This window comes from Filicampus tigris, chromosome 6 (genome assembly GCF_054856515.1).
Source record: "Filicampus tigris isolate MCC_2025a chromosome 6, RoL_Ftig_1.0, whole genome shotgun sequence".
In the NCBI taxonomy this organism is placed as follows: domain Eukaryota; kingdom Metazoa; phylum Chordata; class Actinopteri; order Syngnathiformes; family Syngnathidae; genus Filicampus; species Filicampus tigris.
Genome location: NC_141222.1, coordinates 22,073,588 through 22,093,399, shown reverse-complemented (window position 1 = coordinate 22,093,399; position 19,812 = coordinate 22,073,588). Strand labels below are relative to the sequence as shown.

Here is a 19,812-nt window from a genome sequence, read left to right as displayed (position 1 = left end):
CTTCTTTTTATTATTATTATTATGAAAACCTGATGGCAAGAGAAAAACTATGGATGATTTGGAAAAAATAATGCAAACCCCAGACTTGCTTCCATCCCACACAGCCGCGAGCATCAAAGTTGCAGGCCGTGATGGTCTGAAGAGAAGCACTCAGTCATTCATCCCTCGCTGGCAGCTAAGTCAAGACATTACGCCGGAAAAGGAGGTTTAAAAAAAAAGACACTTGAATAGGCTAAGTGAATCTTGGATGAAGCCAGAAGGCAGAAATGAATGCTGAGAATAATTCCACAAAACTCAAATTTGAAAGTTTCTTCCAGAGTTGTCCTGGTTTAATCCCTTAAGAAGAGGCTAGGAGGGCACTGGGGAGGGGGATTACATGACTTGACCATTCCAGCCACAAGACTGTTTCACCATGATAAAAAGTAAACAAAATCACCTTCTAAATGTTGGCTTTCATCAGGTGTTCCATTATAACAGCAAGAGACACTTTTAGAGGTTGGTGTGGGCAAAGAGTCTCGATTGTCCCTTTCAAGTGCTCTCACTCTCCATCTCTATCAGCAGGAATTTGTGGCATCTCAGAAATGCCACAAGATGTTAAACTCAAGTTACTAGCCAAGTGAGGCAGGCTTATGCTTCTTTGACTTCACCTGTCAAAGACATTGGTGGGCGGGCATTAGCTCGCATGATCAATGGAGCAAATTTGAAAGCGACAGAATGCAATAGTATGATCAACTGATAAAATCCTGTTAAATGGTACACTGGCTTGTAATAAAGGTGAAATGTGCCCTAAATCACCTCTTTTAGCAATACCATCCCCCCAGTCCAAAAAAAATCATCTTTTTTTGGAATTGTTTAGGAGCCAGTCTTCGGTCAGCTCAGCGATGCGTTTACAGCTTACAATCGTCAGCAGCCACCAATATGCAACACCGCTGCTTGTCAGCTGACTTGTCTCATTCATCGACATTTGCCCCTCTCGCCGTTCCCTCCCCTGGAGAACCCGGGCCAAACGCTCATGGAGAGCTATCAAACTCACTATTTCTGTCCGTGTCGATAAGAGGCCCTCGCTGGCTGCCTCTACCGCATTTTTCACCGACCCGATTTCAAAGTCTCCGCAGTTGGCTGCGGGGGCCAAACCGTCCCCCGCCCCCAACTCGATCCCGTCACAGTTAACCCCCCCCGAGCGGCATAAAAGGGCCAAAGCACTACCGACATTTAAAACGGAATAATGCATACATGATGCCGGGACACTTGCGTGGCGTTGCGCTGGCAAACCGCTGAGCTCTCGGTGGGATGAGATGGAGCAGTTCTTGAATGCACTCACTTGAAATAGAACTCACGGTGGACCTGAGGCTGAATGTAACTCTTCTCTGTGCACACTTTGTAGGCGCTCTGAGGAGATCTATGCCACTGTCAAACAAAAGCAAACGTTTCCAGCTCTGTTCTCACCAAAAAAAAAAAAAGGTGAGGATATTTCTGCCAAGATTTCTTCCACCCGTTTAAAAGATGTTTCAGGCTTCCAAGGTGGAAGTGGCTGAAGTTGCGGCAAATGTAATTCTTAAACCGGAATGGCACTCAGTACAGAGCAGACCTCTGGCAAAGACCAACAATCCAAGACATGTCTGACTTGTTTGAATAAAACATCCCGACAAAAATCCGCTATCCCATTCCAGTCCAGTAGGTGGCGGTAATTATAAAATGTGTGCATTTTTTTTTTTCATCGTGGCACCAATGCATGCAGAATGTAACGCAGAAATGAAATTAAACTCCTTGAATGTGCGCATAAAAAAATGACCTTCTTTGGCCTACGCATCACCCTGCAAAAAATTGCCCCAGATTGACCCTCAGATGGAACAAAAGCAGCCCCAAAGCATGCTGCCACAATCATGCCTCATTGTTGGTACGGTGTTCTTTTAGTGATGATGATCAGTGTTGTGTTAGCGCCAAGCACACTATTTGGAATTTTGGCCAAAAAGCTCAAAGCTGACTTTATTGGACCATAACACATTTCCAATTAAAGGCATCCAACCAGCACCCTTAAATATTTCTGCAAGCGACCATTGGTGAAAAAAAACATTGAAAACACCTCTGTCTTAAAAGCAATCAAAACCTAACTTGTTACCTTGAAAAAAAAAAAAATGATTAGAGTACAATCAAAGACCAATATGAAGCCTGCTTTTTCTCCGAGGTTGCATGAGCTGCACACGCTGGCTAGTGCCCGCTTAATTATGCAAATGTCAAAGAATAAATGGCAGCGCTGTTGAATGATGCAGCAGTAACTGACATGGGGGGTATAAGGAGCAAAACTAAATTTCATTTTGCATATTCATTATTATCCATTCGACAACCATGCACTGATGCGGCGTGCCCACCACAAAGCCACAACACATCGCAATTACGGCCTTATTACAAACAGAAAACGATTATTTTAATGCGCCCTTTGCCTCTTCGTCCATGCATTGTTTTTGAAACGCTTATCATGTTCAGGGTCATGAGGAAGCACGATTCTATCCCAGCAAGAGAAGGTGGACGCATTCGCACTTAGTCACCAAGAGAGAATCGACCAGAACCTGGCTGCACAAAAGTCGATTTTATGTACACATGCATATGGTCGCTCGTCATGTGAAAAACACTTTTTTTTTTTTTTTTCTTATTTTTACGTGAATGGTGTTTCCGTGTTACAGACGTCACATTAACGTGAAAATTATTTTTTTCTTCCAAAATTGGACATGAGTATTTTTCACAGGACAGCGACGACATGGTATTTTGTTGAGGTTACAGAAAATAGATTTTTTTTTGGGCTTGCTTTTTCACAAATGAGGTGTTAACTTGATTTAAAAAAAAAAAAAAAAAAAAAAAAAACATTTTTCACAGCTCATCCAGTCAACAAATTATCTCCCATGCAATCATTTTTAGACAAACTCTACCCTATACAATGAGACCGCACTTGGAAAAAACACTGCTGTAAATTGTGTTGTAGAGAAACTCCATTTTCAGAAATCACTTGATATTTATTGAGCCAAACTTTTCCAATTTCGAGAGTGACACCAACTACAAAGTGCGCGCGAAGCTGCGACTGTGTTGCTGTCTGACTGGACCTTGCTGAAGAATGCTACATATGCGGCGCCAGACAAACGAGGGGAGGCAAACCGAGCAGGTTTAGCAAGATCCCGTTGGAAGGCATATTTACCTGGCTGCCTTTGTGTTTGTTACATAATATCGCTGTGAAACTGGTGCCACTGCTCCTGCTACCAGTTGCAATATGTCCAATGCGCGTACGGCCCAACGCAATCCAGCACTGAACTCACAAAGCCGCACATCAATCGCAGACGGGCTTAGCGTGCAAAATGGCGGCTCTGTAATAAATCCTCCTTTGACTCATCACGTTTGAGAGGGTGTCTTTGATGGATGATGATAGCGCAAGTGAATTAAAATGTCGACAGTGAGCAGTGACAATATTAGAAAATTACAGATACAGATCAACGCCACAAAGTCACAGCCCATCTGAGTCACCCTAGTGAGGTTTCAAATAAATCATTAGATCTATCCCCATCCGTCTTTTGGCTAAACGGCTCATCACATTCAGGCTCGGGGGAGGCCGGCCTGGAACCAATCCCAGCATGCTTTGGCACAAAGGTCGCATACCGCCTGCGCAGACCGGTCACCCATCGATACAACGCAGATAAACACTTTTGTGCCCGCACTTGCACACCAGCACAATTTAATGCATTTTGATCAACTAGGGAAATTAAAACACAATCACTCCTTCGCATCTCCTGAGAAATACATAAAGAATGAAATTGATTCCATGTGTTCCAATACAAATGAAACCGGTATTTGCATTTTACAGCAGAATATTACGAATACTACTAAAAATTACTACATTCCAATTTCTAACCCCCAAAACTATCAGAAGAGATTACAAACAACCCCCCATTTTTCATTGCTGTAATTATATTTACAGTGAGGGATGTACAAGTGGTGTGGCGGTCCACATGATCTGCCAGATCAAACAAGGGCTGTGTTCAAATTCGCAGGCTCCGTCCTCCAAAGACCGACGTTGTAGGCCACATGACGTAACTTCCGGCGTGCCTCGACCACACACACCGGTGTCCAAATTCGCGCTTGCCTTCGGATCTAGCCTTCAAATCTGGCCTTATTCAAAGGCTGGTTCGTAGCACTTTTCGTAGCCTACATTGCTCCGCTCTCCTTCTACGCCACTCTTCTTCTACGCTATGCCTGTCAAAATTCACCAGTGTTTATGCAGTACACGGAGGGTACATGAGGAGGAGCCTTCATGGGACCCAGGCTGCGAAAGGTCCTCAACTTACGAATTTGGACACAGCTAAAGAGTCAAGTGCTTGCGCAACTAAAAATATTGATCAAACTAGGGGTGTAACGATAACGGCGATATCGTGATATAAAAATTGCCACGAAACCGTCATGTTACGATATTAAAAGCAGTACATCTTTGTCCAAAAAAAAACAGTACTGCTCAACATCATGAGCTTTTTTTTTTTCTCACACTATCGTGAGTTTTTATACAGTATCATGAGATTTTTTTTTTTTTTTTTTCAAATACCCTAAGATAACTGTCACTGGCTGTCTTAAGCTGTGGATCAACGGCAAACTTGAACGTATGTGATTGGTTGGCACTTAATTTTTTATATTAACATCATGAATATTCATATCTAGATATCGATATTTCGATATAATTGAACCATTTCTGAAGTTGGTAATAAATTCTTCTCTTTTGTCCATGCTGGAAGCTCCAAAAGGATGAAAACGATTAGGACCAAACAACAACCCGATATTCTTCAGAGAACCAAGATTAAATACTTGGATACAAATATCGCAGGTTTTTTCCATCATTATCTTTCTTTTCTTATTGCCCGGGAGACATCATCATTCTACTGCTGTATGGTTCCTTAAAAGGACGTGGCAATATAATCCTTATCATCATCATCATCATGTAATGTATTCAGTAGAGGATTGGAGAACGAGGTGGAGGACAGGAGGCGAACAAGGAAAGTAGTTGGCGTTCAGTGTCTTATCAGGTCTCAATCTGATGACCTCTATCAGCCTCCATGCCTGATTGCCTGGAGGGGTTGACAAAGTCATCAGGGATCTGTTTCCCCGCCTATCTTTTTTCTCAGTCACCATTCCCACTTTCTTTGCGTTTGCTCCTTTGCCATCATGAAACTTCAATCATCGTCTCATGTGTAAGAGAAATGTTTTGTGGGGGCGGGGGGGATTTTTAGTCAACAAGCAATGTGAGAAAAAAAAAAAAAGAGTAGTACGACGACATGGGCATGTATGCCTGCCAATGCAACTGCTACCTTTGTATTGATTGATGATGTGACTGGCGAAAATACCAGGTTTCATTCGGAAGTGTTTCAGGCAATAGTGTCTGCTCATGTTCAGCCAAATGCTTCAGAACTGATTGGATGGCGCTTCACAGTGCAGATGACCCGAAGCATACTGCGAAAACAACCAAAGACTTTTTAAGGCAACAAAGTGGGACTTTACGCAATTGCTAAGTCAGTCACTTGACCTGAATCTGACCAAACATGTATTCAGGTTGCTGAGGACGAAAGTGAAAGGAAAATGCCCTAAGAACAAACAGGAACTGGATGCAGTTGCAGTTGAGGCCCGGCAGAGAATCACCGGGGAGGAAATGCAGCATCTGGTGATGTCTATGCATTCCAGAATTCAGGCTTTGATTGACCGCAAAGGATTTGCAATCACGTATTAAAAAAGTGAAAGTTTGAGTTATGATTGTTAATGGATGGATGTAGTAATCTGTCCCGTTAGCTTTGGTACCTTAATAAGTGGGAGGCATACCGTTGTGCTTCCTACACCATTCACCTGATTTGGAAGTAAATTCCCTCAAATTAAGTCTGTAGTTAAAGAATATCTTGTTTCATTTTAAATATACCGTGGTTGTGTTTCGAGACAAGTTTATACGTCTTCCTAGTCCTTTTCAAACATGTCCCTGTACGGTATGTCTAATCTGGTGATTTATTACCAATGATGAGGTTGACCGCAATTTTACTTTCTCTTTCGTTGCTTTCATTTGATGTTTTGTTTTATTTTTGTGAGAATTGTCTTTGTTTTCTCACAAGAGTACTTAGAACAACAGGTCGAAATTAACACCAAAAAAATTGAAAAAAAGGGAAAAAAAAAGATGAGAATTGTTTCCATGTCCTTATACTTATGGATCTGACCGGATGTATGGCAATATCAAAACATAGCACTCAGTAGACAGCAAACGTCTGCAAAGACAAAACAATTCAGAAATACACATTCATCCAGATCTGCACTAAAATGTAATAGATCGTTTCTCGGCTGATATTATTTGAACACACAAACAGGTCATTTCGTCAAATGCCCAGCCCTAGTGTTACTGTTCAGCATATAAAGTTTACGGACACACAGCTAATGTTTACCCATAGCACTGAGCCAGCATGAGGGTCCAAAGCTGGAGTCCCGACATTGCCAGATTATCAGCAGAATACGGACAATGACACTATTGTATGGGACAAGGAAATCTGTTCATAAAGCAGATCAACATTGGGGGGAAAAAAAAAAAAATCAGAGATGATCCCGACTATGAAAAGCCAGTCTCTGGCTGGTAGATTCTGTGGAGGAAAGCCGGCTTTATTATAACACTGGCAGCCTAATGAGAGCCACGGCCTTAAGATGTTTATTTGGCATAAATAATGCTATCAGGGAGAAGGGATGCCATGAATATGAAAAAGAAGGCCCTGTGTTGAAGAAACGCCATGCTTGTCGAGTGTTCCACGGTGCCCCAAGTTTTATTTTATAACCGCCACCGAGAACACCCTCACAAAATGGCATTGACCTGTTCTCCAATCGACAGTGTGGTGCCACAAAGGTAAATATTGTTGTCAATCGGCTCATGTCGTGATAAAGGTCTCAAACAAAGCCATGATGCGTCTGCCCTGCTCGTTGGCAGCATTAAGTTGAGCTAGTCTCAGAGATCAAGGTTGAGAGATGAAAATTCCGCAGACGGCGCCAGCATAAAAAGAAACAACAGGGGAAGCTTCTTCTTTCATCCTCTCGCAAAAGCATTTCAAACAAACGGTTTCAAATAGGCTCTACAGCATCAGGATTTTGGGTGGCCAGTCGCAGATTTAAAAATAAATAAATAAATAAAAAAAATCACGGACCCGATCTCAAGACAGAGCAATATGTCTATTTAAATAACTTGTTTATTTATATTGCAAATACTTGTGCACTGATTACTAAGCATCAACAGAAGTATTGTTAAAGTGGAAGTCAACCCAAAAAATGTCTTTACAATAATATGTTCTATGCAGTCCCACTTGTCTAAACAAGGCATTCGGATTAATGCTGCCTTTGTGGAGTACGAGTTAAGCAGTAAAATCCACCTGCCCATCTCAGGGGGCCGTCCATTTTGCCCATTGCAGTCGACGGACAATATCACAGTTGCTTAGGGCTCAGGTAACCACCAATCATGGCTCAGCTTGAGAAAACAGCTGTCAATGCCTCCGACACCACCAAAATCGATTCTCAAATGTGAATGATGATACTTTTGATACTTCAGTCATTCGAGGTACTGTACTTGTAGTATATAGTACCACAAAGGGAAGCGGTGGTATCGACCGGCAGACACACACAAGTATCACACAAGAGCAGAGCAGCATCTCCGCGACGCAAAAGAAAGTTCATACAACGGTTACATATTGACAGGTAGCGCCAAAATCTATAAGTGGTGGGCAAAAGTCATTTGCGGCAGCCTGCCACAGGTAAATTTAGAAAGGAAAGGGAGGATACATTGCAGCTCTAAAGTCTTATTTCACGGAACCGATCAACGACGACATTGGTCGGATCGGCAAATGAAGAATTTCGCCGATTACAAAAGGTGCACAAAATGCGAATTCAATAGAAGAAGCAACTGAAGCCGGTTTAATTGGACTCACCTTTACGTTGGCTTTGGTGTTTTTGCTACTGCTGCTGCTACTGTTGTTGTTGTTTGGGTTTTTGGCATCTTCATGAACTCTGTCCAAAAGCCAGAGGAGAAACTCCAGGGCGTCGTGTTGCGAGTTGCCTCGAAACTGAGAGCCATATTTGGCTACAATGCTCTGGAAGAAAAGGACATAGTGACCAGTCAATAAATGTTGGTCATTTGTTGTTTTATAAGAAAGCAAACAAGCCGAAACCCACAAGTACAGTTCTTTGGAGTAACTGATTAAGAAGTAGACACTGGAGCGGTACTGTAGGCTTGTTCTAGTCAAGATCACATATACTACGGAAAGCAAGTCAACACAGAGTTTGAGGAGTTGAGTCAAGCCCAAGACTGAGGCAATGTGAAATAGTCAAGAACTGATAGTCTCCTCTCCCCTTATGTCAGAAATCTGCCAAGACTGCGAAAAACACCATCAGCTCCTTGACAAGATCAAAAGTCGTCTTGAGACCGTCGCAAGACCAAGATTGACATTGAAACACCACGAGCTGCAATTATTCAGGGTAGGTATGCCCCAAATCACATTTTTGCACCTGAGTTCAAGTCCAAGTAAATTGATTTTGAGTATCTGCCTATACAGAGATTCAACACCTCTGCAATGCGATGAAAAAGAAAAGGAAAAACACATCTAAATTGCCTCAATTATCTTTTTTTTTTTTTTAATACAGGTATGGCAAGATGATACTTTTGAATATGGCTGTAAATCAGCAGTGGTTCAAATAAAGTAAATACTAACTAAAGTATTTTATTCTTGACTTTAGAAATTTGGAAAATTGTAAAAATCGGATCTTTTTCAGCCGATACCAATCAGCTTAAGATGTGATTGGCCCCAATTTCCGACCATGTCGATTGGATCGGGACAACCGCAATTAGGGGTGTAACAAAAAACTATTTGAATCATTTTAACTCAAAATCAGTTTTGAGTTACAATGACTTGAGTGCATCGAATCGAGGCAAATCATTCCACTTTAAAATATATCAAGATTGTATGGAATCGTTTTCTATTGAAGAGATGTATCTTAGAAGGAAAAGCCAATATGGCCGGAAGGTCGCGGCCGGAAGGGTACCCAAGTCAAGGGTGGAGGGTCGCGGCCGGACCGATAAAAAATGGTCAAGTGCCCAGCTCTGATAAACTCCTTGGTGGAGGTAACGCCAGGTATCGATTGGAATTGATGAGTATAAAGTCTTGGAGGGAGACACCCACCCCTCCGCACACACACAAACCTGACAGCCTGCAAATGAGCTTCACAACAAGACACCCTGACAGAGTTGATGGAGAGAAGGGGGGCAGGTAGAGATGATAAATTGGCAATAATAAAACCAAGAAAAAAAAAAAAATCAATTTCCAACCTTTTTTTTCCTGATTTTTGGGCATGGCTCAAACATTGCTTTGTAACAGGCATGCGTCCCCCCCAACTATACTTGCCTCACTTCTACCAATACAGCGTGCGTTAGCTAGTTAGCTATGTTTATCCGCTGAAAATGAATCATCCCTGATGTCGTGTTTTACTGAACAGCTATCATCATCTTTCAGGAACATTCTGGATATTTTGTCAGGAACATTTTCATTTTGTCAGGAACATTTGCATGAACATTAATATATTCTTCATTCTTTGAATTGTATTGTTTTCTTTGGATAGTTTTTAGAGACAGAAAATTGAAAACGTATTTTCCTCATTTACTCAATATGATGATTTGGCAGTGAATTGCTACATATAGAATGATGTAGTGCTACTTTACACAATGACACATTACAAGAAATATCAGTTGGACAGTCATTCAGCAAGGCTCAATTGATTTAAAAACTGGACTGTGTGTGGCTGTGTTTTCCATTTTCTTTCTAGAATTCCAGTAGTTGGTTACTCTCTGCTGTAATGGATCTAGCAAGACGTGTGAAAATTGTACTAGAGGAGCATCAGTCATTTATTCCGACGTTTTTTAGGGTTTAACCGATTTAACATGGCTTAGCCTTAGCATGTCGTCTCCTGTCAAATACAACTTGTCCTCCTTTTGTGTTAACGATCGTTAGAAGTTACGCTTATTTACCGCTATGGGGGCAATGATTTGTGACTTTTAGAGGAGTGGTTGCGGTTTAGTCGCCACGCTAGCCAGCCGGCCGCGGAGCTGCAAAGCTACTTTACTACACGGGAGAAAATGTAATGACGTCAACAAACGTTATAGCGATTGGTTAGCTGGTAGAGTCCAAATCTTATGTCAGCCAATCATAATCTGGGGTTCTGGGAGACTCACTCGCAAACTCCAAGCTAATCTGTTGTCTCTTCACCTCGAGAACATTTTCAACCTCCACTCAACAGTAGCACACGTGGCAACTGCTCGTGACAAAATACGTCCAAACCGGAATACTTGGCATCTCATTCAGCGGACATGCCCACAGCGTTCACGAGTGTGGACGACGGCTTTCATTTTTTCACCATTTTGAAGCCTCATACATATACTTGCCGATTTAATCATTCAAATCTGGCGGGGTTGTTAACAACACTCTCCTTTGTGCTGTCAAATTGACAAGATATACAAATGTTACAAGCATTTAAAAAAGGGTAAGATAGTCAAGGACATAAAAGGGAGGCTGGTTCAGAAGTGATAACAGTGTGGAAAGATTATTATTTCCCCGCACCAGTATTGGATTTATGCACTCAATGTCCCCAAATGCATGGAAAACGTCAACATTCTCTTTGTCTTGTTTGTTTGGAAAAGCACATTATGATATATGAGTATCATGGATATCACCTCTGCCAACTTGGACGAATGTACTGCAATTTGCCCCTGTAAAGCGCTCTCATAATCATACCCATAATGATAACAATTTCCTTCATGCATAAATCAGAGACCTCATAGTTGGATGCCAATATAACGGGCATAAACTCAAACAGGTAAGAAGATGAATGCTGCCGGGAAAGAGAACGAGGAGGGACTTGAAATTGTCTCCAATACCATTGTACTACTAGCCCCCCCCAAAAAACAAAACCAATTGCGTTTACCATGTAGAGTAAATGATCTTAACAGGTTTTTCCATTCTTGTCAAACTACTGTGGTTCCCAAAATTATTGAAAAAGCAAATGAATTTGGATGGAATTCTACCTGTGTTAACCCATGGCAAATAGTAGGGCTGCTCGATAATGAAAAAAATATGAATCACGATAATTTTGGTAATCGATATCACGATTATTCAAACGATCATTTATTTTTTGGTACAAAACAAGAAAATGTTTCAGCGTAAAAAAAAAACATGACGACAAATAAATTTCTTTCAAACACTAACTATATAAGTTCCTTTTGGACCAATCAAAATTGATAAAATTTGTCATTATAAAATTTCAAAAAGGTTGCAAATGTATGATTCCCTTGTGTAAACAAACATAGGGCGTTGGATATAAATTAATATTAATAATCGTTTACCATTATGCCAATTTTGTAATCGTGGAGAGTTATAATCGTAAATTGTAATTGTGATTAATCGCACAGCCCTAGCTTTTCTAATATCCAGTTCGAGAATGTCTGGTGGAATCGCAGCGTGGTCGTATACACCACGAAATTCTTACGAACTTGGGAAGATTGAGCCAACTTCACTGAGCGTTGCAAATTGGGGGGGGGGGGGGGGAGTACGTTTTGGGTGAGCAGAAACGAACACGGGAGGCTTGATCTGAACCAACTACAGGGTCATGTCTTCTTTGATGGACAGTAATACCACCCCAGCCTGTGATTGTCGACAACATGCTGGTTCCATAATCAGGGGCATGACATGTCAAACAAAAGTGGAGGTGTCGAGTGTGCCGCTGTGCTGCTGATCCCCTGGCAATTATGTGATACGGCTACCTTTGTCGCCGTCTTAACGGCGGAACATTCCGTCCCCTGATTTCATCTCCAAGCAATTGCGATTGAAAGCGATGTGCAACTGCTTTAACACTTGCAGCTAATGACAACTCTGCTGTCGAACAGCGACAAAGTCACGTTCCCATTATGTTGAGAGACTGTTTTTACTATCAAGCCAGCAGCAATATGACTCTTGCGCTTTACGCCGCAGTTTGTTTGGTCGCTGGTCGGACAAACTAAAGTACCAGACGAAACGAGTGTTGTGGCGTGTTTTGAGTGTGCGGCGCTTGAGTCGCAGCTGCTGCCAGGCTAAGTGAGACCATCTGCTGTGCCTGTGATAGAACACCGTGTGAGTTTTATTTGCCGTATTGAAAACGGGCGAAGCAGATGGAAGATGGAACGGTCTTTCGTCAAATTAATACAAACCCAAGGGGAGCACACTAGACTAGATGAGGGCACGATTACCGGCGCGGGGGGAAGGGAGGGGACTTCGGTTTAGTGCCCTCATCAGTTTCCTTCCTTGCAATTTGGTGCTTGGTTCATTCGGAGTTCACAACTGCCATCATTAACATGCATAACGCACGCCAATGAAGACATATTTAATCGTGGAACGTGTCGGGTCGGATGTTCTGTCTACTCTTTACAACGGAGACGCAATAAAATGGGCCTTATACACAAAACGCAGCGGAAGTGCGTGGGCTTTTGCACAGCAACATAGCAATGCACAGATTACATTACGCTGTGACTGACAAAATACTACTCGGATGTCAACTTTGCTTTCAAAACAACCAGGCGGGAGAAGTGTGCGTTGGATGTCAAACTTCACACACCTGTCCCAGCATTCTGACATTCGCTATATACGCATCCAGTCGTCCGTCTCGGTTACGACGGGATCAAAGTCGACCTACAAATTGGTTGGCTTCTGGGGAAGTATTAGAGGCACCGAAATGGAGTAGCAGGAAGCCAGATATCACCATTATATGCCTTTGAGACCTATTTCACCCCCAAAAAATTACGATTTTCAATTGAAATCCATATACATAGTGCTGTATTAAAGGGGGTGTCAACTCAAGCATTTTCTTTACAAGAATATGTTCTATGCAGGCCCACTTGTCGAAACATGGCATTCTGATTAATATTGTGTATTGTGTGTACTTGGCGGAATAAAATTCCGTTAACTGATTAATTGACCGATTTCTCAAAAATCTTGAAAATAATGAGTAAATAACTTATTTTATGGTCTCTTAATGCTTACAACATTTGAATGACCTACAGGCGGAAAATGTGACTATTTTACAATATTTTGTCCTATAGTATTTGTTCAACCTAACAACTGAGGAAAATCGGCCAAAATTTTTGGATGTCATTGTTATCAATATTATTATTATTAATGACAAAAATGGCAGATTTCTGACAATTTTAAAAGAGCTAATATGAGCCGATTTAATTGGTCCCTAAACAGGACCCCCTTTCAAACTGCCTTTTGTCATTTCATTTTTCACCTTTTCCCCAGAACAGTTGACCGACAGAAGGAGGTAGTCAGGTCAGAGATTCGAAACAGACTCACTTCTCTGATCCCATTGTGTTGAAAGCAATTATAAACCCCCTCCCCAACAAGTATTTTATGTCACACCAGACGCTGGCACTGACTATCTTCTGTATGAAAGCACACAAAGTTACTTTGTTGGGTTCTGTGTGAAAGACAAGCCAAAGAATTTTGCGGGATTTTTTTCTTAAAAAAAAAAAAAAAAAAAAAAGGGCTTTTGCCTCTGTAGTTGAGAAACCTCCACAGCAGGGGTTCCAGATGAATCCTCAATGCCTTCCATACTCTCTTGATGTTTGCTTTGCCCAACCTTTGCTTCATCTCTGCCCTCCCAAAATGCCAGAGCCATCACTCTTGCCTTAAAACAATACACATTACAGCTCACAACAAGGCAGGAATTAGGGGGGGCACATCGATCAAAGACAAATTGAGCCCTCTCCTCATCACTGTGTATATTGGCTAACAGGACTGGATTGATTCCAGTGTGACAGGCAGTGAAACCGGTGAAACATGAGGACCATTTTCAGACACGCTATTCTTCCACCGAGCTTCCCTCTACAGGTGTGTCCGCAGGCGGCAATCACTCACTCACAAACTTGACCCTGCAAAATTCCCTTTTCCCTCAACCGAAAAATCACTTTTTTCAATTTCATTACAAAAGAACAATTGCATGAGTGAATTTTTCTCATGTTCCAGCGCTCCAAGACAGAGCCCGCAAGTGAGTGAAACAATCTTTACTTTGAGTCGAGCGCCTGTCTTTTTATGAGCACTCCATCTGTATTCAGCTCGCTTCTTCTCGTGTTATCCAACGCAATGTTCGGGAATAAGGGAGAGCATGAACCCGAACGACATCATCACATACCTTGAACCGTCTGTAATGTGCGCTGTCTTTCGATATCCGCGACGTGGCAATTCAAAGTGAGCGTAATCTTTTATGGAAGAAATAACCATTGTACGTCATCGGTTGCATTTCAAAGGCTCCGCGGTGGCTTGAGAAAAAAAGAGAGGAAAAATTTAACCCTCTCAGCTAATTTAAGATACATGGTTGTATGATGACAAGGGATACTTTGGAGTAGATGTAGTGGAATTTGACTCGGCAGAAAATTATCAATTCATTTTTGCGATTTTATATTTTTGGAGGGATCGGAAGTATTGTTCCACAGATGTTTTGAACTTCTGTTTCAAAGTAAGTGAACTGAATAATGCTTCTCCAAATTCGCTGCCAGAGAGCTTTTACTCCCCATAGGTAACTAACCTGTTGGTTTTCCTTTGCCAGTAAACTAGTTGAGCGGCCCCCGGTCACGATTAAGCAGTTCACTTCATTTTGCCTCAGTTGCTATCAAAAATCAAATTTGACAACATTTTTATCAATCTCTTCACTAATGAATACATGACGACGCCCACTGGTAGTTATACGGAGCCGACAATTACGTGATTGCCAAAGCATAATGTACCGTATATATATATATATATATATATATATAGGCGTGAAACCAAGTTTTTTTTTACCAATATGATACGTATGGATATAAGGCCTAACGACTCGACACAAACAGTATCGCTTTTTGGAAATGATACAATTCATTACGATAAAGAAGATTTCGATGCAAAATGTTGACATGTAACAATGGCTTTTCTGTAAATAAATTTAAAAAATGAAGTGAAAAAAAAAAAAATTATTGTCAAACCGTAAGTATGCAGGGGTCCACTGTATCGGCAAACACATTCACACCTATGGTTAATTTAGTCTTTAATTGACCTAGCATGTTTTTTAGAATGTGAGAGGAAGCCAGCATGCCCTGAGAAGAGCCACACAGCAATAACCAGAGATTCGAACCCAGAACCTCCCTACTTTGTGGCATACCTGCTCACCACTAATTCTCCGCGCTGCCCAACACAGTTTGTAACACAGTAATTGCGCAAGCCGATTATTTTGGACATCACTTGTATTGGATCTCGTCACATTGAGTGTACCTCCAGCATTATTCTGATGCAACATGGTCTATACTAATTGTTGTTTTCTCATAAAAAGATAAGTAATTATATTGCTAAAAATTCTCACAGCACCATCTGTTCCACTGAAAAAAAAAAAAAAAATGCTTCACAGTCCAGGTGGCGCATATCCACCACTAAGATTAGTGTGTGCAAACATTGTAAACATGAGAGGTCCTTGAAGGAGAGGGGAGGCAGGATGAGACAAACAATCCATCAGTGTTGGCCTGCGTCACTGTCGCACACCTCCCCCCCCCCTCCCCAAACAAAAGAGACTACTTCAAACACCTCTCCATCTCCTCGCCTGAGCTCCTCGAGCCTCGCGGAGCCGCGGCCCTTCAAGCGTGAAAAAGATGAATCCGCGCCCCTCTCGCCAAAGGAACTCTCACAAGAAGTGCCTGTGTTGTTCAAAACCCCGTTGGGCCCACCAGTGTTAAGCCGCGAGCTCTGTTTTCAAGTCTTATTAATGTGCGCCAACACTACGCCAATAAAACAAAACGCCATCCCTCCACGTTTGATCAGCATCGAACGGGCAATGAATCGGCAATGTCAAAGCGCGAACATTTAGGTACACCGAAAGAGCGCATATTTGTGTAATTTGTGAGTATTTCTGCGCAGAGGAGCATGGTTCTACTGACAGTTACGATTGACTTAGGATGGCTCAGAATGTCGATTATGTGGGGAACTCCTCATATCCGTCTTGTAATTCTCAGGCGTCGAGTCAATTGCAACAGGATTGCTCTTGTCTTACAAGACGTTTTCACCTCTCAGTTCATGCAGCAAAGGACCAGCCTAAGATGGTGTGGCCAACAACTTTTATTTTCAGCTGTATCAAATATCAAAGGAGTCAGTACTTTTACCCATGTTGTCACCAAAATGTAATGGTCCTTCTTTAGCCTGCGTGGCATTATCCAAAAGTTTTTGGGAAATGGAGATCAAAATATCATAAAAACAATAAAGCTAGCGTTAGCTTAATACCAAAATGCCGATACTACTTTCTGCAAAGTTCTACACTAAACCAGGGGTGTCAAACTCATTTTTTGTCAGGGGCCACATCGTAGTTATGGTTTCCCTCGTAGGGCCCTTATGACAGTGAAAGCATATAAATGTATGATCGTTTTATATGATCGCACATACACGAAAAAATTGATGGATAGCTAGTTTTGAAATTAGAAGCCGGAAAGTAACTGTTCAATTATTTGTCAATTTATTTTATAGGGGAGGATTGGTAACACATCGGTAACATTGCAGTATATCATATCTCAGTTTTGTTAAAAATGAAAACAATTTGCAAGAAACGTGAAATTGCCGCACATGATTTGCCTTGGCGGGCCACGTAAAATGAGGTTGCGGGCCGGATCCGGCCCCCGGGCCTTGAATTTGACCCCTGTGCACTAGACAGTTGGCGTCTCACCACCTTTAGAATGCTGGCGTATTTCTTAACAAGAACTCAAAGGCTGAAATGATCCAATTTAGTTTGTTTGCTTTCTATACTTGAATCTGAAGACCTTTAGTTCAGAACCTCAGGTTAGGCAGCCTTTATGGGAGCCATTTTTTTTTTACTTTTGTTCAAAAAGTTGCTGTCTCTTTGCATTGAATGGACCCCTTCTTAGAATGAGAAAAAAAACCCAAATTGGTTTATTTTGTAGCATTGGAAATATTAGACGCCCTGCTCATTAGTCTCCAGACTGTAGCAGATAGAAACAGAGTAGCTTGTTATAGAGGCCTCGCTAAACACCCTTTTTTCCTTCTCTGGTGTGTAAACATTGAGTAACACATGGGCATATTTAAAGTTGCAGTTTTAGACTATTTGCACACTGTAACATGTTGACACCACAAACCTACCACTTTCTCGACACCAACCAAGTCGCTTTACGCCATCATTTCATACGGCGCGCTACTCGAGTGCAACGCAACAAGAAAATTGTCCCCCCCCAAAAAAGTGCCATTTTGCGAGCTCCAACAAAGGAGAAAAGCACGAAATGGATAGCGAAAGGAACTCATCAAGAGGCGCGGGAATTGTCAAGCCATGTTGCCTCCAAATCAAGAGGAGTTTGGGAGCACAAATTTTACACTTGAGGAATTAGGGAGGAATGTTGCGGCAACAAGCAGCTGTCACGGATGCCTGTCCTTTCTTTACTATGGAGACAGGACAGGGAGCACCACGGTTTTATTTACAAGCGATGCGCCCCTCCTCCTCGTCCTCCTTCGCCCGGCTCTTAGTATACACCACTGGAGACATCTCAGCATGGGGCCGCCTCCTCCTCCTCCTCCTCCTCCTCCTCCTCCTCGCCTTCCAGGCTGGATGCACTTGCTACAGTAACGCTCCCTCCAGCTTTACTCAGTGTGCGAGCGGGCGCACGCACAAATCACTGTGTCCGTGAAATGGGGCGAGGCCAGGCAAGAAAGGGGAAATGAAGGACATGTTTTCCTTTGCGATGCAGAGAAGAGGCCCAGCGGGTGCGCCGGTGATCCGGCCAAAATATCCATCTTGGTGCGGGACAAGACATGACTCATGCGCCGCACACTGTTAAAGCTCAAATGAAATCATCTCATTCTCCTTCGAATTCCATCTGGGAAATCTTCCACATCCTTGATCATTCTTTATTGTGGCCTGCGGTAATGAGAAGATCAAGTGGGTGCCCCCCCCATTTCAGGCATTAAGAGCAGGAGGTAATAGAACTGACTCACAGTAACCCTCATTTTGTCACAGTGCCTTAAATGAGGTGCACCAAGGTGATAAGGTACGAAAGGAAGAGATGAGCACGCTCACGACGCTGATTATCACCTTTCATCAGACAGCCGAACCTCCGAAGTCCAACACAATTGCTTCTGGTCGACCTCCAATTTGTTCAGATTTGGAAACAATTGGGTCAGTATCCCTATAAAGGGCTCTTTACGTCTTTATCGGAATCAATCCGTCATCATGAAAATGTAGCAGAATAATTTAAACTGAGGTCCGATAAGTGGGCAAACATTTCCACACATATTGTTTCAGTATGATACGTTACTCAAAACGTGTTTCCTTGATTTGTCATTTTTTTCACTGGGAGTACATGATTTGGCATACTCGACACAATGCTGAAGCTAAAGTGTGTATATTAAGTAGGGATAGGCCGATTATCGGCCAGGCCGATATTCTGTGTCTTGACGAATATCGGCATCGGCCTTTTTAAAACATCTGATGGCCGATAAATCGATTTAAAACTGTGTTGAAATAAAAACATATGTGAAAGTTAAATTTTCTGTCATTTCGAAATTTTGGAGAACTTCATATACTGTCGACGACGACCCTGGGTGCTTCCTGAACTTTTTGTTAGAATTTGATAAAGATGTATATTGTCAAAAAATTATAGTCTGAATCTGAAAAATTGTTCAATAAACAAATGATTAAAGACGTTTCAGCAAAATTAGGATTTTTTTTTCTTTTTTAGATTTTGATGCCAATATTGTCTTTTTTATGAAAAATTAATATCGCCTCTAAATATCGGTTATCGGCCGCCTTGACTACTAATAATCTGTATCGGTATCGGCCCTGAGAAAAAAAGATATCGGTCTATCTCTAATATTAAGTGATTAATCATACTAACATTTGTAAAGTTAAGATTTTTTTTTTTCTTTTTTAGATTTTGATGCCAATATGATCTTTTTTACGAAAAATGTATATCTGCTCCAAATATCAGCTATCGACCGCCTTGACTACTAATAATTGCGAGAAAAAGATATCGGTCTATCTCTAATTTTAAGTGATTAATCATACAAACATTTTTTTGGAACTAGAAGTCGCTCCAGAGTATAAATCGCATTTACTTGGGAAATTTTACAAAAACTGAGCCCAAAAGCAGTAGAGCTCGGACTAGCACACAAAATCCCTGCTCCCTAATCGTGTTGACGGCAACGAATAAGTTCCAGTTGGATTCGAAACACCCCCATTCTTTCTTATGAGCATTATTAAATTCACAATCCAGACAATACCCTGATCTCGTGGATCATATTGTGTTCAATGGAGGAGTGTCCAAGCGTATATCCGACATATTCCTCTTCCCACACCTGAGGTTATGCAAGTCTGTTATGGCTCCCAGCAGCTTGTAAGAGAACTGGTTTGCTGTCATCCAATAAGCCCAGGGGGGGGGGGGGGGGGCAGTTTCACAGCAAGACAAGCTCTTTGTTGACTACTTAAATGGCCTCGAGTTTGCAAAGATCCCGTTGTGTTGTGTGCTAGAGCAGTCTGGCGATTAGGAGTTCAGTGCGAGTTTCCTCACCTTCCACACGACTGCCGAGGAATGCAGCCTAACTACCCCAGCGTGCCGTTTAGTCGCAGGTGAGTCAGGCCGAAACGGCACAGCCAGTGTGTAAATCGGTCACGGCAATGCAAACTAGTTGAGTCATAAAACGTCATGTTAATGACATCACATGACCAAGCCCTGCCCCGACATGA

General features: G+C 42.0%; 1 protein-coding gene across 1 annotated transcript in view; it reads right to left on the bottom strand.

The window, feature by feature from the left end:
• Window positions 1-19,812, bottom strand: part of usp43a (ubiquitin specific peptidase 43a) — an 83,909-nt gene that overhangs the window by 59,087 nt on the left and 5,010 nt on the right. Inside the window, exon 2 of the mRNA XM_086032813.1 lies at window positions 7,965-8,126. Coding sequence (XP_085888939.1) covers window positions 7,965-8,126 — 162 coding nt within the window. The remainder of the gene's footprint in view (window positions 1-7,964; window positions 8,127-19,812) is intronic.